Genomic DNA, 24,214 nt, shown 5'->3' with positions numbered 1-24,214 from the left:
CCTCTGAGTTAGCTGGCACACAAAGTAATTATGTTTAATATACTCGATAGGGGCCCACTGACCTCAGCCCTATGCCAACACTATAGTGTATATTATTCCAATGCGCAGAGCCGACAGTCCTGCATCAAGGATGCGTCATGCAGCGGCGGTTCTAAGAAAAAGCGCGGTCCTGCTTTGGGGATGTAGCTCTGCCCCCTATCAAGTCAGAGAGGGCCAGTCCTGCCAACACTTATTGCTTCTTATCTCACTGTCTGGGAGCAATGCACAACAAACAACTGCCAGCTACACCTAATCAACCCAATTGATTGGGACAGGAAAATGCCAGCTTTCTAAAAGGTTTGTTTGCGGCATTTTGTTGTCTATCAATATTATATGGTCCAGCCTCAATCACTTACAAGGACCTACCTCCTTAGGGTCACAGCTTTCTAAAAGTGGCACCTTCAAAATTATGCCCTAAAATTCAACTTTACCATTTAAGAGGTTTTTAAATTAAATGTCTTTAGACACCAGACTCAACATTCTAATCTGCTCCCAATTGAAAGTTATCTCTTATTAAATGTAATGTAGGCCTTACAGTAGTGAAAAACGTACTTAAGAGTTTTTCACTACTAGGACATGTAAAAGTTAAAAGTACATGTCCAACTTTTTAAATGCACTGCACTCTGCGCCAACCCTAGGGGTGACATATGTATTGTATTAACAAGGAAGGCTTAGACCTGACAAAAGGTTTATCTTTGCAGGTCAAAATGGCATTTTAAAACTGCACACACAGGCCGGAGACATGTTTAAAAGGCTACATCAAGTGAGAGGCACAATTAATGCTGCAGGCCCACTGGTAACATTTAATTTACAGGCGCTGGGCACATGTAGTACCACTTTATTAGGCATTTTGAAGTAATTTAAATGTGCCAATTGGGCATGAGCCAATTTTACCATGTTTAAGGGATAGAGCGCAAGCACTCTTGCACTGATTAGCAGTGATAAAGTGTGCAGAATTCTTAAAGCCATCAAAAACAGGTTCAGAAATCAGGAGGGAAAAAGTAAACGGATTGGGTAGGACACTGCAAAGCGGACCAAGTCCAACAGGGCCTAAATTACAATTTAGCAGACAAGAAACTCTATCACAAGCATGCCCGATGTCCTATCCACTATATGAGCAGTGCATTATAACCTATGGCACTTGTAAGACCATGATCAAGATGTCTACCAGGTTTTGACAGAGTGTCCCATCTACCAAATTCTAAATAATGCCAAAAGTCGCATTGAGATGGTAAAAAATGGCAAAAAGAAAGGGGGAACAAAAGACCATTTAAACATTTTTTCTCTTTTCCTTTAGGGTGTAGAGAAACCATTCCAGGAGCTCATACCCTGCTACTCTGAAGACCATCATACAGTGGGGCAGAAGCCAATCACCTTCATACGGCAGGTAACACCATGAGAATACCCACTCTGTGACCAGCCAATATCCTCACATCCTTTCTAGTCCTCCTTTTACCCAATGAACATCATCGTTTCCTTCCCCTTCTCTTTCTTCATACCTTCTTCTTCATTCCTAACCTCCTTATCTGCTCCTCCCTTCACTTTCCTGTTCGCTGAGATGTTGGGCCAAGTCATGGGGCATAATATGTCTCAGAAGATGTGCTGTAGCAGAACAGCTTCATTAATATGGCGAGCAAAGAACACAGTCAGACACAAATAACAACTCCAGGGTGTGCACAAGTAGAAACATTCATGCACACATTGCAGTTGTCCTAAGTGAATTCAACCAGAAGAGAAGCAAATATAATGCATTTTAGGCTGATTTGAAGTGTCCTGATTTTTAAAATTTTATTTTTTTAGAGTTTTATATAGCTCGACCTATACCCGAAGATATCAAGTATCGGCGTGTTTAACGGAGAATCAGTTGCATCACAGACAGGCACATTCATTTTTGTTGGGCACAGGGAGATTAAGTGATTTGCTCAGAATCACAGGAAGTGGCGCATAGTTGCCGAGACTCGAACCCGGTTCCCCAGCTTGAGGTCGACCTCTCAAGCTGTAATGGCTGCATCCTCTACCCAATTTTTCACAAAAAGATTTCAAAAAGTTTATTGTGGTTCAGGTTCAAGGGGATTTGAGCCCTAAATCATTATTCCCAAGAGGTGATGTTAAAAAAAAATATCCTCTTACATTTGTTACATGCACCATTGGGAATGGCGGGTAATGGGGTGAACTACAGAAATTCATTCTGAAGAACCATCACCTTATACAGTCTTGATGCAGAAGTCAAAACAACAACAAACACACAATATTTGTCTTCAGCTGAAAGGATACCCACACACTTAGTGCTACAAACCCTGTTAGATTCACAGAATGTCTTCATGTAAGAATCTTGGAGGAATAAAATGTTGACACGGCACACTCAGAGGTGTGGTCTAATTTGATACAGAGATGTATGCACTGTGAAAATGGATTTATACTTCAGATTCCTATCTTTGGGTACGTAGGAGAACTGTTGAAGATCTGAGGCATTGAGCATCTACCTGACCTTGTTGCCAGACATGCAACAGCATACTATTCTCACTGTAATCAATATTATAGATCTGTGTTTCTGTCGCAAAATGTTGAGGCATCCTGGTCATTTGCTTAATTCAGAAATTTGATGTACCATAGATCCAGCTCCAAGAAGCAGTAACATGATTCTCACCACAAGCTTTGTGAGCACAAGGTGATGTCCATAGAATGTGTTGTTTGGGGTGCCGGTGAGACTGGATCATGGAAATCAGGACGCCATTAGGATAGGTAATTGGGAAAGCAAGCACATTGTACAAGTATTTTTTTACAGATTTCCTTGCAAAGATTTACAATTTGAAGTAAATGGGGTACAGCGATAGAATCCGCCAGTAATTGACCAGCCAATAGAACTGGTGTGTATTGAGGCAGCATTAATCTGAGTTGCAAGTGTCAGCTCAGAGGTCAACCTAGGTTTCTTACACAATGATATGGCCTGGTATAAACATCAAATCTGTCCCTCTAATGCTATTGTGTCCAGCTCTTTTGCATTTCTCTTGATACACAGACTGCTCTGATGTAAATTAGGCAAAAATTGGTTTTAGGATGGGTAGGTGTAGCATTTAAAGATAGCTTGGTTTAATTCTCAAGTGCAAAATCTAATGCTCTGATTTACAGAACATGAAAAAATATCTCACCTGTCCCTGCAAATGATATGTCTCGATTCACAAAAAGCAACATCCATTACTATTTTCGGATATAGATGCAAATGTATAACTGTTCATATTTAGTCAGATAGGCAAAAGTTGCACAGTTACATATTTAAGAAAAATGTGGAGAACGTGAGTTAGAAGGGGCGGGCCTCGAGGTGGCCATTGTGAAGCTTGTTTTTTACATGGATAAAAACTGAGTAGAAACATGCTAATTTGCACCCTAAAACTAAACTTTAAACTAAATCCCCACTGGCAACCACCGGCTCAAATTAAGCCTGTATCTTCCGACTGACAATCCAGTAGATTTGGGGTCAGAAGAAATAAGTGTAAGCCTGAAAAGGTAAATTTGTAGGCGAGTATAACTGCAAGTATAAATTTACTTTTGCACTCTGGAGTAAGTTTACTACTATCAACTATTCAACTTTTCAGAGAGTAAATTTACTCAAAAGAGTAGACTTCTATTTCCAGATAATCTGAAACCATGGGTTGAGATGAATTTACAAATGTAAGGCTACTACTATCAGAGTAGAGATCTTCCTATGGTAAATTAAATTTGAAATATTTATTAAACTCAAAAAAATAGCAAAATGTTTTATGTTAAATACCTCTGAAACCATGGGACTGAGCTGCATTTACAATTGCACAGTTACTACTAACAGAACAGAGCTCTTCCTGTGGTAAAGTATTTGGAACATTTGAAATATTTATTAAACTTAAAAAAAATTAGTAAAATATATTATGTAAAATATTAATGTACATTAATTGTATTTAGGTATTTGAAATGTATAACAAAAAAAAATTCCATGCCACTATTAACCTAAATGTGAATTACATATTTATTTAATTTGAACAACAAATGTGAAATTGTTTCAATTATTGTGTTTATGATTTATTTTTTTAAGATCCCACCTAAAATAAAATGTTTATTCTTTTGTTATGCATTAAACATTTCTATAAGTTAACTATATAATTAATATAATTATTTTTAATAAATTTCAGTTTTGTTTATTGTGTAAATTCAAAAAGGTATTAACATATATTATATAAAATAATATTTATTTTCATCTATATATACGTTTCTTGATATTAAATTACATTTATATAACTTTTTTTAAAGTGAAAAGATAATATTTTATATTGACCAAAATTCCTATTGGGTTTTATTTTAAGTCTTAAGTCACTACCTCTATTATTTTTCATGGGGGCGTGTTGCTGTACTTGTGAATGGCCATGTGTGGTGCTTGATTTACTCCATGGCTGAGCTGGACTACATTCACAACTTTAGTGTGGCATTTTGGGCTCTAATAACTTATAAAATGTAGTTTTCCAATAGCAATGGTTTTATTCTTTTGTGGATTGATGTTTGCATTAGAATATCCCTCCCTAAACTCTTCCGTATTCCTCTCAAAGCTCCTCCGAGTTTAAAGTAGTACCATTTTCCCACCACTCCCTTGGTCCTTCCCACATTTACTACTAAATAGCAAACTTATATGTGTGGAGATCTCCCTAAAAAAAAATGTGAGAGGTAGAGGTGGAGATTTACACCAGTAGGTTTGTGAATTGCATTTTGTAGTAAGTAGTACTACGTTAGTACTACTTTGCATGCCACAAAATGCAGTTTGTGAATCAGGCCCATTGTGAGCAAGTGCTTTGATTGTCAATAAAAATGGTGATCAAGAGGATCCCGAATTACCTTGACATTTCCAAGGAATAAAGTCAAGTAAGTGGTAAGAGTTGCATTGCCTGGCTAAGCTTGCGAAAAAGGTCTTTCAGGACTTTTGTAGGCTTGTTTCAAGGAGGGATTGCTGGAGATACTGCTCTGTGTAATAAGGTATTTTGAAATACCTCCCATGCTCGTAAAAAGTGACCGCCCGCCATAAGGGCGGGGGTCCCGTGGGTGTCATTAGGATGCACCTGCCACAGTGGCAGGCGCATCCTGCATTCCTAACATTGTGGCGGGCGGTGCTCTCAGCACTGCCGCCACATTGCCAGGAAGGCATGTTGTGCACTTCCATGCACAACATGGCAGGCACCGCGCGGTGCCTGCCATGTTGTGCATGGAACCTCAGGGAGGTACCATTGTTACCCCCATGTGCACCCCACACCCTCCCCTGAGTCTCTGGGGACCGCAACAGGCCCCCCAAGCAGACTCCACATGTCTTTCCTTGGCGGTAATTCCACCTCGGAAAAAAAGCATTTCAACAACCACATACTAATATGGCTGGCGGTGTCTTTAAGACACCGCCACCATATTGAACCCTTTTCCGCTGGGTCGACATGTTGACCGGGCGGAAAAGCGGCAGACGGAAAGACCATTGTATTAAGGCATTTCTGCACGGATGGCGGGTGGATAGCCCCCGCCGGGCCGCCATCCTAATGGGGCCCTTAGTATCTGTAACGCAGTGGACTGTTTTAGTGTAACAATCTGAAGAAAATAAGAAGAATGTATTTCCACTGAAATTTGGGGTAAATATTACCATTCAATGAGAATATTCAGATACTGTGAAATTATTAGAAACTGAGTACATTTCCACCAAAGAAAACACTGGATTTCCATAAAAATGCCAGTGGATTTTCAGGATTTTTTTCCCATTTGATGAGAAATGCTACAAGACTATAATATTTTTGGCATTTCTGCAGGTCTTCTGAGATCAGTGAAACTTCCAGTAAAACAAGAACTCTGGTAAAGTGATATGAACATTTGATGATTTCCGTTCCATTCAGCTATATTAGTTGAGATAGATGTGTTTTGTGGCCTTTGCCGTCTTGTATGTCAGATTGCATCTGGGGCAGACCTGTACCTGAAAACAAACTTATACAAAGTATAAAATATACGAAGACAAATAATTAAGTCCAGAGAGTGGGACAAGGGACACTGTGGGGCAACCAGTCTGGCCACTCACAATCTGTCACCATGGATACACAATAACTTGTGATTTGTGTGCTCTGCAGGTAGCTGCTGTTTGTGCCTATCCAGAGCTCCTCAATAGTGTCAATCTGCCAGAGGATGTCAAGCAACGGGCCCGGAGCTTGCTCGAAGAGCTAGATGGCGGCACTATTGGTATGTTCAGAATCTTCTTTATGTGTCTTGTTGAACATGCTCCTTGTTTTCCATCTAAAAGGGTACATGCACGTGTAATAAGAATAATAAGAATCATATGCAATCATGGTACCTGTTTGTGTTCATGGATAGCAGGGCACAATATCTGTGATCTGGTTATTAGTTTATCAGCTTATCAGTGATGTGGCAGCCATTGACAAGGTCAGTTGGTAAGCACGTACTCAAGGCCATTTGTATCATTCTGTAAGCTGATTGGTAAATTGATCTACATTATAGAGAGCTTTGAGGCACTAGGCTCTAATGGGAAGCCAGCAGCCATATTAAAAACAGATTGCCAGTTCTTGGATGTGGGAAAATTACAAGACCCCAAGAGTGAGGAGGCATTTGTCTTACACATCAAAAACAGGTTCCAACCCCTGCCAGAAAAGGAAGAAAAGTCTGATCCAGGTACAAATGAAGTCAACAGGAAATGGGAACATATCTCTTCAATATATGAGAACAGTGAAACAGGCCTGGGAACCAAGACAAGGAACACATGCGATTGAATAATACAAGACACATGACAAGCTACTGAAGACAGGCGGGTAGTACAAAAGAAACTCATGGAGGCCAGATCTGAGAGGCTGCAGGAGAAGTACAAGCAACAGTACTTAGAAGCAAACAAAGCATTCAAAAGAATGACAAGAGCAGACCAGTGGGTGCACATGCATAACCTTGTCAAACAAGCATAGACAGCCAGGACAGGAAATTGGGAGAAGGTTTTCAAGATCACAAAGATGGTCAGTGGTAAATCTCATACAACGCACAGCACCCCTAGCATGGTTTGGTAAAGCAGACTACTCACAACAGAGAAAGACCAGGAAGCACAAGCACTTCATAGAAGTCATGAACAGATCATTACCAACAATAGAAGTGGATCTCCGCCGATGCAGAGAAGAACTTGAATGTGAACACTGCCCAACCAGAGAAGGAAGAAATCCTCTCTGCCTCCCGCTCTCTCAAGAACAGAAAAGCTCCTGAACCAGACAACCTGGATGCAGAAAGGTTCAACTTAGACCCTAAAACATCAGCTAGGATTCTCCAACCACTGTTTACATTGGTTTGAGAGGGAAGAAAGTACCAGAAGACTGGAACCAAAGCATCATTGTAAGGATTCCAAAGAAGGTAGCATTAACAAACTATAACAACGTGAAATCGCCCTACTGTCAACTCCTGAGTAAAATTCTGGAAGAAATCCTTAGGCAGCACATTTTTGATGCAGCGGACAAGCAGTTAAGAAAAGAACAGACTGTGTTGGTTGAGAGTATGTTGATCATGTCCTTACTCTACGCAACATCATGGAGGAATGCACGGAGTGGCATAGGCAACAGTACATCAACTTCATTGATTTTGAGAAAGCCTTTGAGAATATCCACCATGAAAGCCTTTGGTGTATACTGAAACCCCAGGGTATTCCGCAGCAGATAGTTCTCCTCATCAAGAGCTTCTATGATCATTTTACTTGTAAGGTGGGCAATACTGAGTATAGCTTTGAAGACAAGACTGGTGTGTGACAGGGAAGAGTGAAGTCAGCATTGCTCTTCAACCTAGTCATCGACTGGGTGATGCCATGCGCATCTGAAGACCAAGCCAGTCGCATCAGACTGACCTTTTTCTCCATACTGGATGCCCTTAACAATGTGGATGACCTAGCATTGCTCTCTCACACACAAACCAGCATATGCCGGAAAATACATCTCACCTCAATACCTATGCACAGGAATTGTGCTAAAGATCAGAACAAATAAATATGAAGTCATGCCACTGAACATCCCAAACCCTTCACAAATCACAGTGGATGGAGAGGACCATGTCATGACTGAAGAGTTCTCCTACCTAAGCAGTATGGTGGATGGATGGGCAGGCAATGACATCAAGAACAGTCTGAACAAGGCCAGGAATGCCTACAGGATGCTGAGCAATGTGTGGAGGTCATCGCAGTACAGCACCAACACCAAAATATGGGCTTTACCAGAGCTGCCTTCTGTCCACATTCTTGTATGGATCAGAAAACTGGTGGATGACGAAAAGCGACATCACCAAACTGTCAGCCTTTCACATCAGTAACCTGAGAAGAATACTGTGCATTTTCGGGCGGCAAACCATCTCATACCAGGAACTGCTCAACAGATGCAAGCAAGAGAGCATGGACATCATCATTATAAGAAAAGATGCAGATGGACAGGTCACACTATCAGAAGAGAACAAGACTCCATCACAAGAACAACTCTCCACTGGACCACACAAGGCATACAAAAGAGAGACGGGTCAAAGAACACCTGGAGGTGAACTGTGGAAACAGAAATTTAGATCCTGAACTGCAGCTGAGGCACTGTACAGAAACCTGCAAAAAAGATAGACAAAAGTGGAGGTACTTTGTTTTCCTTTTAACTGGCATAAAAGAATCTGGAAGCAAGCAAGTTGGTACACAGATGAACAAAGAGCAACAAAACAATCCTGCAAGCATCTGGAGAGAAGATGGAGACTCAAAGATGCAAAGAAGTAGACAAAGACACCTTCAAAGCAACCATGAGACGCTACTACCAGCATATCAGAGTAACCAAAAAGAAGGCTCTAGCAGAACACAGAGAAGAGCACCAACAGATGCAAAGAGAATTTCACGATCATCAAAGAACTCGCTACACCAGCGTCCACACCTATCAGCATCACACCCTCGCAAGACCTATGCACAGGCCTATCAGAATTCTTCAGCAACAAAATAGAAACCATCTACAGCAATTTCAACACACAACAGGATCTCACCAAACGTGCAGACAGCTTGTAAATGCTTTGGAAACATCCTGGCAGCTTAGAAAACAGTCACCATTGAAGAGACAGCCAACAAATGAGATCCACCCTCTACGGGGCCTAGGCACATCCATGCCTCCACCACGTCTTAAACATGGGCACTTCCCCTATCAGCAAGGCTCTTACTCATATTCCGAACTCCTCCATCACCACTGAAACATACCCAGTGACCTGGAAACAAGCAACAGGAAACGCACTATCCTAAACTAGATCTGCTCCTTCCGTACAGGAAAAAACATAGAGTCAGCCTGACACCATAGAAATCAAAATCCTAGAATCTCATCTGCAGAGTCCCCCAAGGATCATCTCTCAGCCCCACCCTGTTCAACATCTACATGACCCCGCTGGCAGACCTCATCAGATCACATGACATCAACATTCTTGCTTACGCAGACAACCTTCAACTAAAACCCCCTCTGTTGGACAGGACACCAGCCACCAAGAACAACTTTGTTAGATGCATGTGCACTGTGACAATCCGGAGAGCGAAGTGGTGTCTTCGGAAAGAAGACATGGAACTCCACCTGTCTTCGGAAAGAAGACATGGAACTCCACCTGGTGGACACCAGTCATCATCGCTCGTGCCAGGAACCTAGGACTCATCCTCAGTGACAAACTCAACATGTCAGTCCAAATAAATCCACCTACTTCTACAGCCTGAGGATGCTACGAAAAATCTTCAAGTAGCTCTGGCAAAATACCAGGAAAATAGTAGCATAGACCCTTATTACCAGCAGACTTGACTACAGCAACACAGTCTTTGTGCGGAGCATCAAACAAAAAGGGTCCAAACCATCCAGAATACGGTATTAATGCTCGTCCTCAACCTACCTCGCTGCACTCACATCTCCCCATACCTCAAATCACTGCACTAACTGCCCATACACAGGTGCACTCAATTCAAACTACTCATACACATACAAAGCCTCAATATCTGCATACACTTCCACCACACCACCAGGCACCTCACTAGCACAGGTACCCAAAAGACACAAGAATAGAACTGAAGGGCACGCTTTCTCTCATTTTGCTGCCAAAACCTGAAATGATCTGCCACAGCACATCAGACCTACCTCACCGCTTCCCAAGTTCCAAAAGAAGTTGAAGACTTGGCTCTTCAAGTTACTACCCCATGGGAGCACAGCCTACCTATCTGCAAGCACCTGGATACACTCTAGGGTCATTAGTGTGCTATACAAATAGGAATAACATAATATAACAAGTTAGTAAGTAGGTCCTTGGAAAAAGCAATCTTTGAAGTTTCTGAACCTTTTTTACATACTGGTCGCATACCAGGTTCATGGTGCAGGAACCATATAAAGGGCAACAGAAAATATTTCTGACTTTAGAGTTCACATAGATGTAGAAAGAAACATTGTTTGCAAGAAACCTTTTGCATCATTTAAGTGATTGGGTGATCTTCCCAAAAAATCTCCACTAGTTGCAAACCGGTACCAGAATAGGTGATTTGGGCTAATAATAGTATAATGTTGCTGACCATGCTCACTTCTAGGTCACTTTAGAAAAACACCTAAGCATATATTGCTGCTTGGATGGCTGTAGATCTGTGCTTGACAATATTGATAGTACAACACTATGGAACACATTGATTTGACATGATCATACATTCTTCTGGCAAATACATTGACTCCACAATAAAACCTGAGTAAGAAACTATTGGGGCAAGGGGGGTCAGTAGTCCCAGATGATTTCCACCCTAAACAGTTGTAAGCAAGGTTGTATTCTGCCTCTGTGCTTTTTTAGTCACACATCAATAAACTTCTGGGAAACAGCCTTTACAATGTGGGTTGAGCTAGGTGTGCTGTTTCCCCGCAAGCGGAACCATGCTTGCCTTAGCCACACAGATATGCGTGGTTAAGGCAGTGCGCGGTCTAGTGTCCGGATGGGCGGGGAGAGGAAGAGGAAGCGTCGTGAAAGGAAGCTCCGGATATGGACAGTGAGGCTGCGGCCTGATTTTTGAGGGGGTAGGGGATAGTTTTTAGGGCTGGGTTTTGAGGGGTGGGATGGAGTTTTTGGAGCTGGTGGCAGATTTTTGGGGCTAGTTTTTAGGACTATACCGGTTTTAGAACTCGGGGTAAGGGTCGTTTTTAGGGCTAGGTGTTAGGGCTCTTAGTTTTCGGGGTGGGGGCTGTTTTTAGGGCCCAGTGTGGGAGGGTCTGGGGTTGGAGTAGTTTATTGGGCTGGGGGCCAGGATTTAGGGCTCAGGGCCAGGGCCTGGAGTTAGGATACTTTTTAGGACATGGGGCTGAGATCTAGGGCTCAGGAAAGGACACTTTTAGGGCTGGGGCAGTTTTAGGGACCAAGGAGGAGGGCTGGGATCGGAATAGTTTGTAGGGTGATCTTTACACGCATATCACTTTACCAATAATGCCTTTATAACAAACTTGCGTGGTCAAGGCATGTATGGTCAAGGTATGTGTGGTGAAGGAATGCATGGTTAAGGCATATTCGCTGTTGGGACTGCGTTGTTGAAGCACGCATGGTTTAGCCATGGGTTCTGCTGTCATACATTCTAATCTTCCTGAATGTTTGAAAGCCATGGAATGTTTTCTTCTGAAGATAGGAAGGGTAAACATTTCAATGCTTGCTTTGCTTATGGTTGACAACACTCTTTTTGGCTAGCAGCAGCTCTTGCATCAATGTTGATTTACAATAGGAACACTGTAGTATTGAGTCCACTCAATAATTAGTAGTATAGTGAGTTTATTAGGAGGAAAGCACAGGAGCAAGGTAGGATATAACCTACACAGGACTTCTTCCCCAGCAACTGTCTGCACAGAGGCTGGAAGAGAATCCTGTGACTACAAAGAATGTTAAAGCAAAACAATTCTGAACATAACTTAAAGGAGCAACACGACAAACACCCATCCGAATAAGAGTCAATCATCATCTTTGGTAAATTTTCCTTGGTCAGTGCTTTGGGGTCAAATCATTTTGCATGCGCTTAATAGCCGAGAGCTCTATCTTTAACCTCTATTGAAGTTATATAAAATTGAAAGTTCTGGGATGAATCCCAACTCATAAAAATGCTTTAAAATAGGTTTGTGAATGGAGACAGCAAATTTTAATTCACCAACCTATTGCTTAATTACAGTAAACTAGCTGCACAATACTATCTTAAAGACTTCTTGCTACCACTGGTCTAGCAGAAATATCTTTGTTTCAGGGTATAATGCACTGACATTAGTGGAAAGTGGTACACAAGTGTTGCAATCACTGTTTGCATGTACTGTGGTCTTGAAAATGAGCATTTGCTGCACATTATTTGCAACTGTCCAATATTAAAAGGCATGTAAATTGCTAATTGTATTCCAGAATATTGTAAGCAAAAATTATGTCTGACATGAATATTGTGTCCTCTTTATCATTTACCAAAATATTATCCCATTGGGTGTAGGAGGTGTGTAGGGACAACTCATGTGCCCCTAGGGCCACTTTGCAGTGGCCCACGAGCGACGGGTACCTTGTTTGGGGCCCCAATATCCCTTTCCGACAGCCTGTACATGGTGGTGCTCTTTCAGCCATTCTGCGCCATGACGCTGACCTCTGAGATCCTGTCTGAGGCAGCGGTCTGGACTCCGCCCGCTGTGGGTCCAACCGGAAGCAATAAAATGCAGTGGTCAGATCGAAGGACTGTCGGTGGTCGGACAGCCTCCGACTACCTGTCGGTGGCAGTCCAATCGCCATCATCATGGGTTCCTATATTCTGATGTCATTGTCGATATTCTGATTAAGTTGCTTTCCTGAAACTGTTGTTAAATCATACAATATGCAAACTGTAAATAACGCTATGAACTTTTGTTTAGAAAGTGCAACAAGTTAATTATAAAGTTTTTGAATGCACTATATATATCTCCTTTTTTGATTATTAATGTTAATTTGTGTTAAAAAAGTCATTCATAAACCACAGTGACTAACCTCTGATTTTAGTTTCTAAATTTTGTAACCCTGCGATTTTTACTCTATCTAGAAATGTTTTCAGTGTCTATCTAAATAGTCTTTGCATTTATAACACTTTAAATGGTGGGCTTTTGAGCCAATTGCAATAAAGTATTGCCAGCTAGCACATTTCAGTACATAGAACTGGCTAGGATGTGAGTCAAGACAGATGCCATAACAAAAAAGTTTGTTGGTTGTCCTGACAGAAGCAAAAGTTACAGGTATTCCTGAAAGGTTAGTCGAAAGAGGAAACTGATCCCTGAAGATCAAGCAAGTGCAGAGATTGGCACAACCCAGGGGCAGTCACAATAAAGTGGCTGACGCCCAACCCTTCTGTTTGTAACCAATAAAAGGTGAATGGGAGATTTGTTTATTCAGTGACCAAGAAGGAAGGCAAAATATTAATGAACAAACTCTACATGCACCTAATCCCAGAACATAGTCCACACACGCACATTGTGGAGGAAATATTTTGTGAAATTCTGGAGGAATTTACAGCATTTGACTCAATGAGAACAGTTCTCAGCTAACATGTGGTGATTTATTGCAGTTTTTGTTATTGACTTATTCAGAAGATCCTTGGAGTAAAGTAAGACTAGGTATTGGAGGTCCTTTCAAAGTATTCTTTTTTGGTTACATTTTAAATTTGCATCAAATTTAACCAAAGGGCTCCCTTAGAGACCTGTGATAACCAATATATAATTGTCTTGCTCAAAAAATGCATTCCGGGCTAGGCGAGTACTGAGCCCACAGTTAGGAACTTAATAAGAATGCAAAAGAGAAGAAAAACAAAAAAGTAAGGTATCACAATTATACAGAACTGGTAGTTTATCCATTTTAGTTAAATAAACGAAGCCTGGCAATCCAACAAATATGTCACAAGCATGTTGTAAACGCACATTTTTGTAGAATTTAACATAAAAAAGAATTTCAAAGTAACTGTAATTGGAGAGAGTGATGAGAAGCATAAAGAAGTATTTGTTATTAGGAAAGGGAGCTAGACATCATAAAATATCATTCTAAATCATTTAGTTGCAGATTCATTATGCAATAACTTAAGAGAAACTATGGATTAGCTCTCTATGAGAAAATCTGTAGAGATTCTGTATTACCGACATTAACCCTGATGGCTACAATTGGGACACTATAGAACTCTTTTGGGTTTCGGAAGGAAAAATTTGAGTTTGATGGCAGATAGGCTGATTTAAGTCTCTATCTAGTACACAGGCCAAGTATAATAAGATTAATGTCACAAAGATAACTGAGCATAGTTTCAGGTTCCAGTCATGAGGTTCAGTTGCTCAGGTTAAGTAATGATAAGATTATGAACAAAGAATGTGCATGCTTTTGTCCCAGTGTTTTACAACACTACAGTAAACATAAGGCTACTACTTTGGGGAAGACAGGGATGGTACCTGTATCCAATAAGATTACGGTGTGTAAAGAGCTGGAAAATTAGAAAAGGAAAACTTCATATTACTCATTGACGCTTCATTATGGTTATCACCTCTAGTAGTGACCTAAAAGCCTAATAGCAAGGTGAGATTATGAGATACCTTACTCAAAACATTTGGAAGATATTAATCCTCTTCCCTTCACGAAATGGTAGAATAAAAAAAAGGGTTTGACTTTCAGAAGCATAACATAAGATTTCTTTCCTCCGCAAACCCAGACGATCAACAACATTCACATCTTCTGAATGAGCATATCAGTACAAAAGACTAGTGGGCAGTCTGGGTTTGTGGATGACTATGTGGCAGAGGTACCGCTGGTGAGTGAAAATTCTAAGGTTTTGTGTGCATGTATGGGATATCATTTTGGAATGGTATTATAACAGGTGACGTGTGGATAGTGGGGAGTAGAGTTGATCTAGCCCTAAGAAAACAGCATCACAGTCGATCACGGCAAGTGTAAATTCAGAATGACATAAAGAAACTGTGTTGGATATATGATAAATAGAAATTGCATTAAATAAAAGGATGTCTTCATCAAAACTAGTGTTGCTTCTGCAACACTAGGAATAAAGAGTGAACAGCTGTAATTCGTGGAGGCACACTGAATTCCACCAATAGGGTGCTGTTCTTCAATGGCGCTGATCCCACTAAAAATTCAAACATAATGATAGATACAGTGGGCGAATGATTTTGTAGTGTTGTGGTGACAAGTAAATGATAGTTGTAATAGTAATTTTCATTTTGATTTAAATAGCATTGTCAATTTGTAAATACTTTTCATATACAATAATACATCAATGAAATTGTTCTATTCAGCTTAGTATATGGAAACATTCTGAATCTTCAAAACTTTAAAATAATACAAAATGATTACTTTGGTCATTCTGATGTCAATTTAGAGTTTTCCTGAGCCAAAAATGACTTCAATCTTTCAAGAATAAGAATATGCATATTCACGCTTAGAGCTCCCTAGAGCCTGTATTTACAATACACATGGGGCAAGTGTTCCTTAACATTCCTTTCACAACAAGATGTATAGTAGTTCGCATTTTACACATTCCTCAATTTCTACACAGAGATTTTGCTTCATTTTCATAATGGCACTCCGCATTAGAAATTGAAAAGGCTGACTTAAAAAATATTGCCCCTGTATTTGAGGTGTCATATTGGAGCATGTGTTTATGTGATGTTTTTGTTGCTACTACATCCCTGTCAGTAGCAACACTCTATTTCCACATTATGCCACTAAACTAAACAGCTTTTTCTGATATTTTGGAATACACTGTTACATCAGCATTATTCTTTAGATATCATGGATATAAATATTCAGCAAGTGAGTTAGCACTTTAACCAAACGTCTGCAAGTATTACTTCTACAGATGTAAGCTGCAATACCAAACCTCAATGACAATTTTTTCCTTCAGTAACCTCAATATTGATTGAGACTTTTTAAACCATATCGGGGCTCAATAATACATATTGAGGTGATTTTAGACATATGCAGCCACATGCATCAAGCGATTTTGGAGTCGCAAACGGTGCGAATCACAAGATTTGGGTGTTTGCGATTCCAAAATCACTTTTTTGGATGCATTAAACAATTTTTTAGAAATCGCCATTTTTTGCGATTTCTAAAAATGCGATTGCATTTAGGATTCGCATTTTTGCGATTCCTTAAATGCAATGCATGATTGGTTAAAAAAATGTGAATTCGCAAATAGGAGGAGCAAATTAACACGAGGTTGAACCTCGTGTTAATTTGCGAAATCTTTCAAAAATGCTCATAAAAGCATTTTTGAAAGTGTCATGTTACACACACACATGTCCTTTGGACAATTGTGTGAAACTGGCACTTAAAAAATTATTTCAAGGGTGCAGGGGGGGGGTCCTTTGGACCCCCTCAGCACCCTTGAAATGCATTAACAAATTGCGATTCGCAAAATGAAAATCGCGAAATGTTACTGCCTTCCCATTGAATGGGAAGGTTTTCCTTAATTGTGATTCGCTAAATGTGAATCGCAATTAAGGAAAATTAAGAAATCGCAAATATTTTCAAATTATTCATGCATTGCCGTTTGCGATTTCTAAATTGCGATTCCTTAATTTTCGCATTTTAGGAATCGCAAACGGGTGCAATGATGCATGTGGCCGAAGGAGTTTTATATCTGGAATTTAAACAATATCTTAATAGACTGTATTCTATATAAGACATAGGCAGTTCTATATGGCTTTACATCCTTGGCATCTATATATCAATTTCATGTTCCATTGCAACTAATCTTGACGCCTTCCTAACAATTTGATATATCATGCAGCAACTTCATTGTGTTAAGATGCCACATTCAGTTTTATCACCAAGTCCCAATTACACAGTTATTGGCTTGCAGGTATCAAATGTAGATTTAATTTTAAATATATACACAGCAAATTGGTCAAGCTAAAGATGTGGGTCTATGGGTGTAAGGTTACAGAACCGTAGAGTCACCTGTATAGCATGCAGATCTCATCTATTATTCACCTTTTCTGCATGGAAATATTGCATCTTGAGTAACTTAATACAAATGCTGCAAGTACCTCAAAACATAGACCACATCCAAAATGCACTCCTATCCACTTTATTACCTTATTCATCTAAACAGTGAACCAAAGCTCCTTCACCAACTCCTAAGCAAGATAACCTAATTTGACTCCCTGATCACTTTTGGAAAAGTGCTTGTGGAAGCCTGTCTGCTCTTTAACTATCATATTTTTCCCAGTTGCCCAATTATCCATCCCTTTAAATATATGGTTTACCACTCAAATTGAAAAGCAAAAATAATTGTATATGCAGAATTATCGTATTGAACTTGAAATAAAATATTAAGTTATAGCAATGGGTCTTAATCTGCAAGATTCAATATCACCAGAGATGACACGGAAGTATTATTAATCGGACAATAAAAATTTGCTAAAACGCAGACACAAAGGTTTGAAAAAAATAGCTATGCTTACAGTATTTTTCTGTCAATTAGTTTAAAATTAACATGTTTAGCTCTTGCAATCATGCAGTGGTTGTGTGTTATCTTTATGCACACAATGGTCTCTAATTAAACCTTTTTAAACCTTTTGAGGATTCACACTAAGGGGGTGATGAGGATGGAGGAGGACTTAAGTTCGTCCACCATGCCCGGGATGTTGGCTCCGGCCGCCAGACATGCGGCGGTCCCGCACCGCAAATTAGGATGTGACCGCCACCCTGGCGGTATCATTCCGCAGTTTAACATTGCAGCGGGTGTTGCTTACAGCAACATTTGCCACAATGCCAAATTGCCTAGTTGTGCATTTCCATGCACAAAGTGGAAGGCACCGTGTTGTGCCTGCCACATTGGGCATGGAAATGGGAGGGGGTATCATGGGTACCCCCAAGTGCACCCCCAACCCCACTGCCCCCTGGGGCCCCATAGCAAATCACTGCCAGCCTTTCCATGGCAGGGATGCCACCATGAAAATGCCTTTACATCCCAGCATCCTAATATGGATGGCGGTGCCTGCTAGTCATCACCACCATATTGTGGCCCAAGTCGCTGGTCGCAATCGTCCCGATTGCAGGCCGGCGGAAATGCGGCAGACGCACTTTGCGTCCTCTGCGATAACCCACCATTATAATATGGAGGTGGTAAATCAGGTTATGATGGCGGGCGGATCACCATCGCCGGGCCGGCGGTGGCTATCTGTCCACCATCGTAATCAGCCCCTAAGCGTTTACTTTTGAGTATTCTGGGAAAATAGGAACTGTGTAGTAACGTTTTAGTGAATTCAACAATATAATTTTCTGTCCAAAGCGAGTGCTCTTTGAGCTAATTTTTAAATTCTATGGTTTCTTTTTAGCAGTTTCCTATACACTTTAATTACATTTTTCTATTACTCATTATGCCACAATTGTTTGAGAGAATTTCCTAATTTTTATTTTCTCAAATTACTTAGCTGGTAGAAATTCAGCATTTAACCTATGACTGAAAGACCATTATCAGCATTGTAATTTTCATACATTTGCCCAATATGATGCAAACTTTGCTTCACATTCAATAGTTTACAAACACACGATTTTTGGACCTTTGCATTACTGGACGAATAATAACAATAATTTTTATTATAGCTATTATAATGAAAAGAATAATACTTTTATTTCAAATAACATATTAGACTGGAGAGTTCTTCATTCCTAAATACCAGATGTTACAATCACCCATTTAAAGATGGTTAAAGTATAAACAGCAGAAGGATGAATGTCCTTTCTGGCCCTAGAATTCAGTGTCTGCAGACCACATCTGATGTCAACACTGTCCACTTAGTTTACCATCTCTGATCTATAAATTAAGAAGTATGATTTCCTTTCTAAGTAAATTTAGTGTAAGATCACCTTGGAGACCTCACTTGAAAAATGAAGTTCCAATTCAGCAGTTAGAATGTATTTCCTTCATTGATCTGTCCCGACTGTCCTCACTTTGGGCACCTTTGACCTGGATCCTTCAGGAAGTGTCTGCTCTCCGTAACTTAAATCTAGGTCCCACATGACGCAACCAATGTTAGCTTGTTATGCCCACCATTTGCATTCAGTATCTTTATTTATAAGATTTCAAAGCAAAACTGCCTTCTTTATTAATGGAGAGAGAGAGATAACACAGCTAACTGCTCTAAATATTGCCAGATACCTCGATCTGCCATGTTTCTACTTTCTCTACAGAACAATTCTTTCTCCTTACTCCTGACCCCAAGAGTCCACTATCTCACACATCCTCATCTAGACCCACACATCATCTGGAACATGCTGCCCTTCTCCACTGCAAGTGTGTCCTGCAAGAGCTCACAATTAATCCCTCAGAGATCCTCACTAACTCGTCCAAAATTTACATCATATTTTACACCCGAAGAGCACAATGGTCTTCTCTTCTTATGCATTTTGCATGTTATAATCAGGAACATATTGAACACGAATATTTTAAATGCTAAAAAAACAGTTTTTTAATTGTTTCTCACGGCCAATGCTACGTTAAGGCATCACAGAGATCTGCCTTATGCTGCCAACGCAAATGGTCACCTGAGGGCACCAGTTCACAAAAATTGGCCCAAAGATTTCTCTATTGTTAGAGAACTGAAGTATTAAAAGAGGAAAGATTTAATTTTGTCTCAGCTGCTAAACCTTTGTTGTCTACATTACGTTCTGCTTCTTTGAGGCTCAAATTTAGACTTGAATGGAACTTGGATTCAGACCTGTTATCTCTGTTGATTGTGTTTTCAGGTGGATATAATATAGGGTATGCGATGAGGAGCTTACCTAACAAGGTGGCAAAGTACATTGAAAGGCGAGATGGTGGAGTGCCTGCTAGTCCCAACAACGTTATCATCTCATGGGGATCTACCCGGGCTATTCTGGTAAGTGGACCTCGCACCCCATCCCCCCACCCAAGGAATTGTCCAGAAATATGGGTTGGTGGATAATGAAAGATAGACTTGTGGGGGCAGCATAGCAATTTTTTTTATTGCTAATCTTGCATCCCCTGGTATAAGCAAAAGAGTATAGAGCAATGGCGCAAAGAGAAACCAGCTCAGAGAGAGAGCGAGAGATGACTGAAGGTTTCTGTTCTTGAAAGATCTAACTTGAATCATTGTTCGCTGCTGCAGAATCTTCAAAGAAGTTCCATATTAGTTAATGAATTAAAAATTAAATGAAAAAATTGCAACGATTATAAATAAATATAGACTTGTAACACTTAATTTCACAGCCAGGGACACTTTTCTCTCAAAGTTTTAGATCAAATCAAAAGATGAAAAGAAATATAATTTGGCTGTCACTCAGATTGTCAAGAGCCTCCTTTATTCAGGGCTTTGGGTTAATGAATACAGGTTTGAGTTTGAGCATAAGTGCCCAAGGATACAAGTGTGAGTGCAAGTTATGAGTGACAGTGCTAAAGAGAGATAATACATCACTGGCACAAGAAAAGCTCCACAGAAATCTAGGGGCCCGATGTAGGTCACCAAATACCGGTCGGTAACGGCAGAATTCGTCCGTTACCGACCGGTATTTGGTGATTGAGATGTAGGGGCCATTATTTTACAGAATCGGTAAAATTACCGATTCGGTAATTTGACCGAATCTGTAAAATACCGAATCGGTAATTTTACCGATTCGGTAAATCCCAGATGTAGGTAGCACTGTTTACAGTGCTACAGGCCTTCAGAATTCGGTATTTTATCACCCAATACAATTGGATGGTAAAATACCGAATTCAGGTGTACATGCACATCTGTGCATGTACACCTGTGCCATGTGACACACAGACATGCCCTTAGGGCATGTCTGTGTGCCACATGACACACAAGCCTGGAATTGGGGTGCTACAGGGTGTCAAAGTGACACCCCGTTCACCCTTGCAGGATTCGGTATTTACCGAATCGGTAAATACCGATTCGGTATTTCCCATTGATTCCTATGGGCTTCAAGGCCCATAGGAATCAATGGGAAATACCAATTCGGTATTTACCAATTCGGTAAATACCGACTCTTACAGATTCGGTAATTTATTACCTACATCTGCCTGCTTCAGATTTACGGACTCTTAAATACCGAATCGGTATGATTCGGTATTTAAGAGTCGGTAATTCGGAATTACCTACATCGGGTCCTAGGTGAATAAGCTGTGCAGTTGGAATGGCTGTAATGTGCACCCGTTAATAAGTGGGACACTTCACTCCCTATCATTTGTGACAAGGATATGACACATCTCTTAGAAGTTCCTTGATAAAGCCACAGAATTCTGAGGTAGATTGTGATATCCTTTTTAAGTATGGCTGGTGGTAGTTAAGCTTTTTATAATACATAGTCACACAAACTTCCTCCACTGCCCCCATTTTAAATCTTTGGTCTCTTACTCCTTCTCATTAAATACATTTTCTGTTTGCAAACAACATATAATAAAACCTGATTTGGTTCTGTGAATATACACACAGAACAAGAATCAACCAATAATTTCTTGCAAACACATACTATACTTCTAACCAGTTTGGTGCATGTCAGTTGTAAAGGTACCTTTGTGCTTTAGAATGTGTGCGCACCATTTGTATGTATGTATGTATTTATGTGAGTATGCATGCATGTTTATAGTATTTATATACTGGCAACCTAGCCAAAAGGCAACGAAGCTCTGTACATGTCATAGACAAGAATAAATTAAATGAGTAATAGGAGAGGGAAGCTCGGGTGTGGAGGATTAATGCATTGTGATGTAATATTCTTTAAAATAGTGCATTTACAACTCTTTCCTAAATTTGAGCAGCACTCGGGTGGGTATGATTGATACAGGGATTTTGTTACTGACCCTGGGTGCATAGATGGAAAAGACCTGCTGCATTTGTTTTTTTACACTTCCTAATCTGCAGTCTAATGGTGTGCTGGCTGTGGATGCAAAGAGATGGTGACCATGTATTTCGAGATACGCCGGAATGCTGGTTGTGATGGCTTTATAATGATGTAACTGGTTTTGAAGATGGCGAAGGCCTACAGGTGGAGCAAAAAGAGTTCCATCAGCATGGGGGAGATGTGATCATATTTCTTAAGGTGATTGATGAGACGCGCTTTGGCATATAAGATATCCTTAAGCGATGCCAGTGTGGAGTCTTGAGCGCTCATGAAGCAAAGCATTGCCACATCCATATTTGAGAGTACGAGAGTTTTAACAGCAGTTCTAAAGTTGCTTTCTTGAAGAAATTATTCGATTTACTAGAGGAGAGAGCTGGTACTAGGCCATCTTTGGCAATGTGTTTCTTGAGGTTGGTGTCTGTTGAAAAATACTCTGGACACTTCTCATAGGTAAGTAGGAGTAGTTTATTGCAGAGCACAGGAGCCAACAACCCAACGCCTGCTGACCAAACTCCCAACTGAACAATATAGAACATCAGCATGGAACACACAATACACACAGGTATTCTGGAAGGTGGGAGGGAGAAATACAGAGAAAGGTATTTGTATACATAGGTGAATAATGAAAGAGAAATCATTTACAACACAGCTTCCTCCTTTAGGGAAAGAAACATAAATATTTTTTTTAAATATTGAAATGGAAATAAAAATTTGTTTAACATACTATTAACAAAAATAATCAATAAGGTAAGCCGGTGGTCTACTGTACCTTGCAATTTTGGTATTAGCAGGCAAAGATGCATTCTGAGAATTGGAAGAATCAGTGGTACTATTGCTTGAATGACACGCACTGCTTGATTCAGAGGCATCACCTCCACCTTCACATCTCCTGCCAACTGGGAAAGAAAGTATAGTAGAGTCTTCCATGGTAGACAACATGTAAGCACTATTCCCACTGTTGTAAGAAGAATAAAGAGGCTCATGTGAAACATCATCCTTGAAAACTGGAGATTTCTTTTGGTATAAAGCAACTCTTCGAAGGTTCCATTGTTCACCTTACAATATAATGAGGAAATACTTCACTGACACAAAAAGGACCTCTGAATTTAGATAAACCTTTTGAAATCCTACCAGGTTTTACCTCAACGTAGTCACCTTTTGAAATGTGCGATCCAGAAGTAATTTTTGTGTTAGTTACAGGTAGAGAGTCTAATTGACCTCCTTTAGAGACCAGTTCTTTGATCCACGAAGGAGTGAGTTTTGTGCCAGGAAGTCTGCCACGCATAAGTTCAAAAGGTGACTTATCGTTAGAACCATGTATTGTAGTGCGATAAGCACAGACCATATCTTGGACCATGTCATGGGCTAAGACACCCTTTGAGCAAGCCATCTGAATTGTACCTTTAACAAGTCTGTTGACTCCTTTACATAAGCCATTACCCTGTGGGTTGTATAAAGATGTACGATGATGTGTGATGCCACAACTAGATAGAAAAGAACACATGTCTTGGGAAACAAGTTGTGTGCCATCGTCCGTGATAAGAACATTAGGATAGCCTTCATCTTGAAAAAGTGTTTTTAAAAATGTTATGGTGCTTTCAGTGGGGATATCTTTTACAAAAACAACAGTGAGCCATTTAGAGAAGACATCAATGGATACAATGGTAAACCGTTGACATAAGGGTAGTTCATCCATGGGTCCAATGAATTCAAGACAAATACTGTGCCAAGGACTTTTGGGAGTAGACGAATTACCCATGGAAGAACCAACTGTGACTTTAAGTCTTGTAGGACACTTTTCAATCCATGAAGACAACTGGGAGTCTATACCAGGCCTCCAGAAATTAGCTCTCAGTCTGTGCTGAGTCAAAGTTTGTCCCAGATGACCTTCATGGGCAATGGTGAGTAATTTTGTTCTCAACTCAGAAGGGGGAATGAACTTGTCAGCACGCATGAGAATATTATCACCACAGGTTGATAATTCATTAAGCACCTTAAGAAATGGACGAGCAGAGACATGTACACAACTTTCACGTCTGGAACCCATTTTAACCAGACTGATAACCTCTTGAAGTACATGATCATTGAGCATAGCTTTACACCACTCATCATGTGTGTAAGTGCCTTCACAAACTGCTAAGACATCATGGACCCAAGCAATAGCTTCATCCACATTTTCTAAATTGAGAGAAACATCATCGAGATTTTCCCATTTGATTGAAAGTCTAGATAGACAGTCTGCTTGAAAGTTACGCCAATCTTGAACATGCGAAATTTCATATTGATACTCTTG

The 24,214-nt window shown here is 40.3% G+C and overlaps 1 protein-coding gene across 1 annotated transcript in view; it reads left to right on the top strand.

Moving 5' to 3' along the window:
* LOC144828424 (alanine aminotransferase 2-like) overlaps positions 1-24,214 on the top strand; it is a 113,175-nt gene that overhangs the window by 55,085 nt on the left and 33,876 nt on the right. Inside the window, exons 2-4 of the mRNA XM_078686557.1 lie at positions 1,337-1,426; positions 6,156-6,264; positions 19,804-19,937. Coding sequence (XP_078542683.1) covers positions 1,337-1,426; positions 6,156-6,264; positions 19,804-19,937 — 333 coding nt within the window. The remainder of the gene's footprint in view (positions 1-1,336; positions 1,427-6,155; positions 6,265-19,803; positions 19,938-24,214) is intronic.

The sequence above is a fragment of the Lissotriton helveticus genome, chromosome 4_1 (genome assembly GCF_964261635.1).
Source record: "Lissotriton helveticus chromosome 4_1, aLisHel1.1, whole genome shotgun sequence".
In the NCBI taxonomy this organism is placed as follows: Eukaryota; Metazoa; Chordata; class Amphibia; order Caudata; family Salamandridae; genus Lissotriton; species Lissotriton helveticus.
The sequence above is the reverse complement of the archived record's forward strand: the minus strand, read 5'-3'. Positions and strand labels throughout refer to the sequence as shown.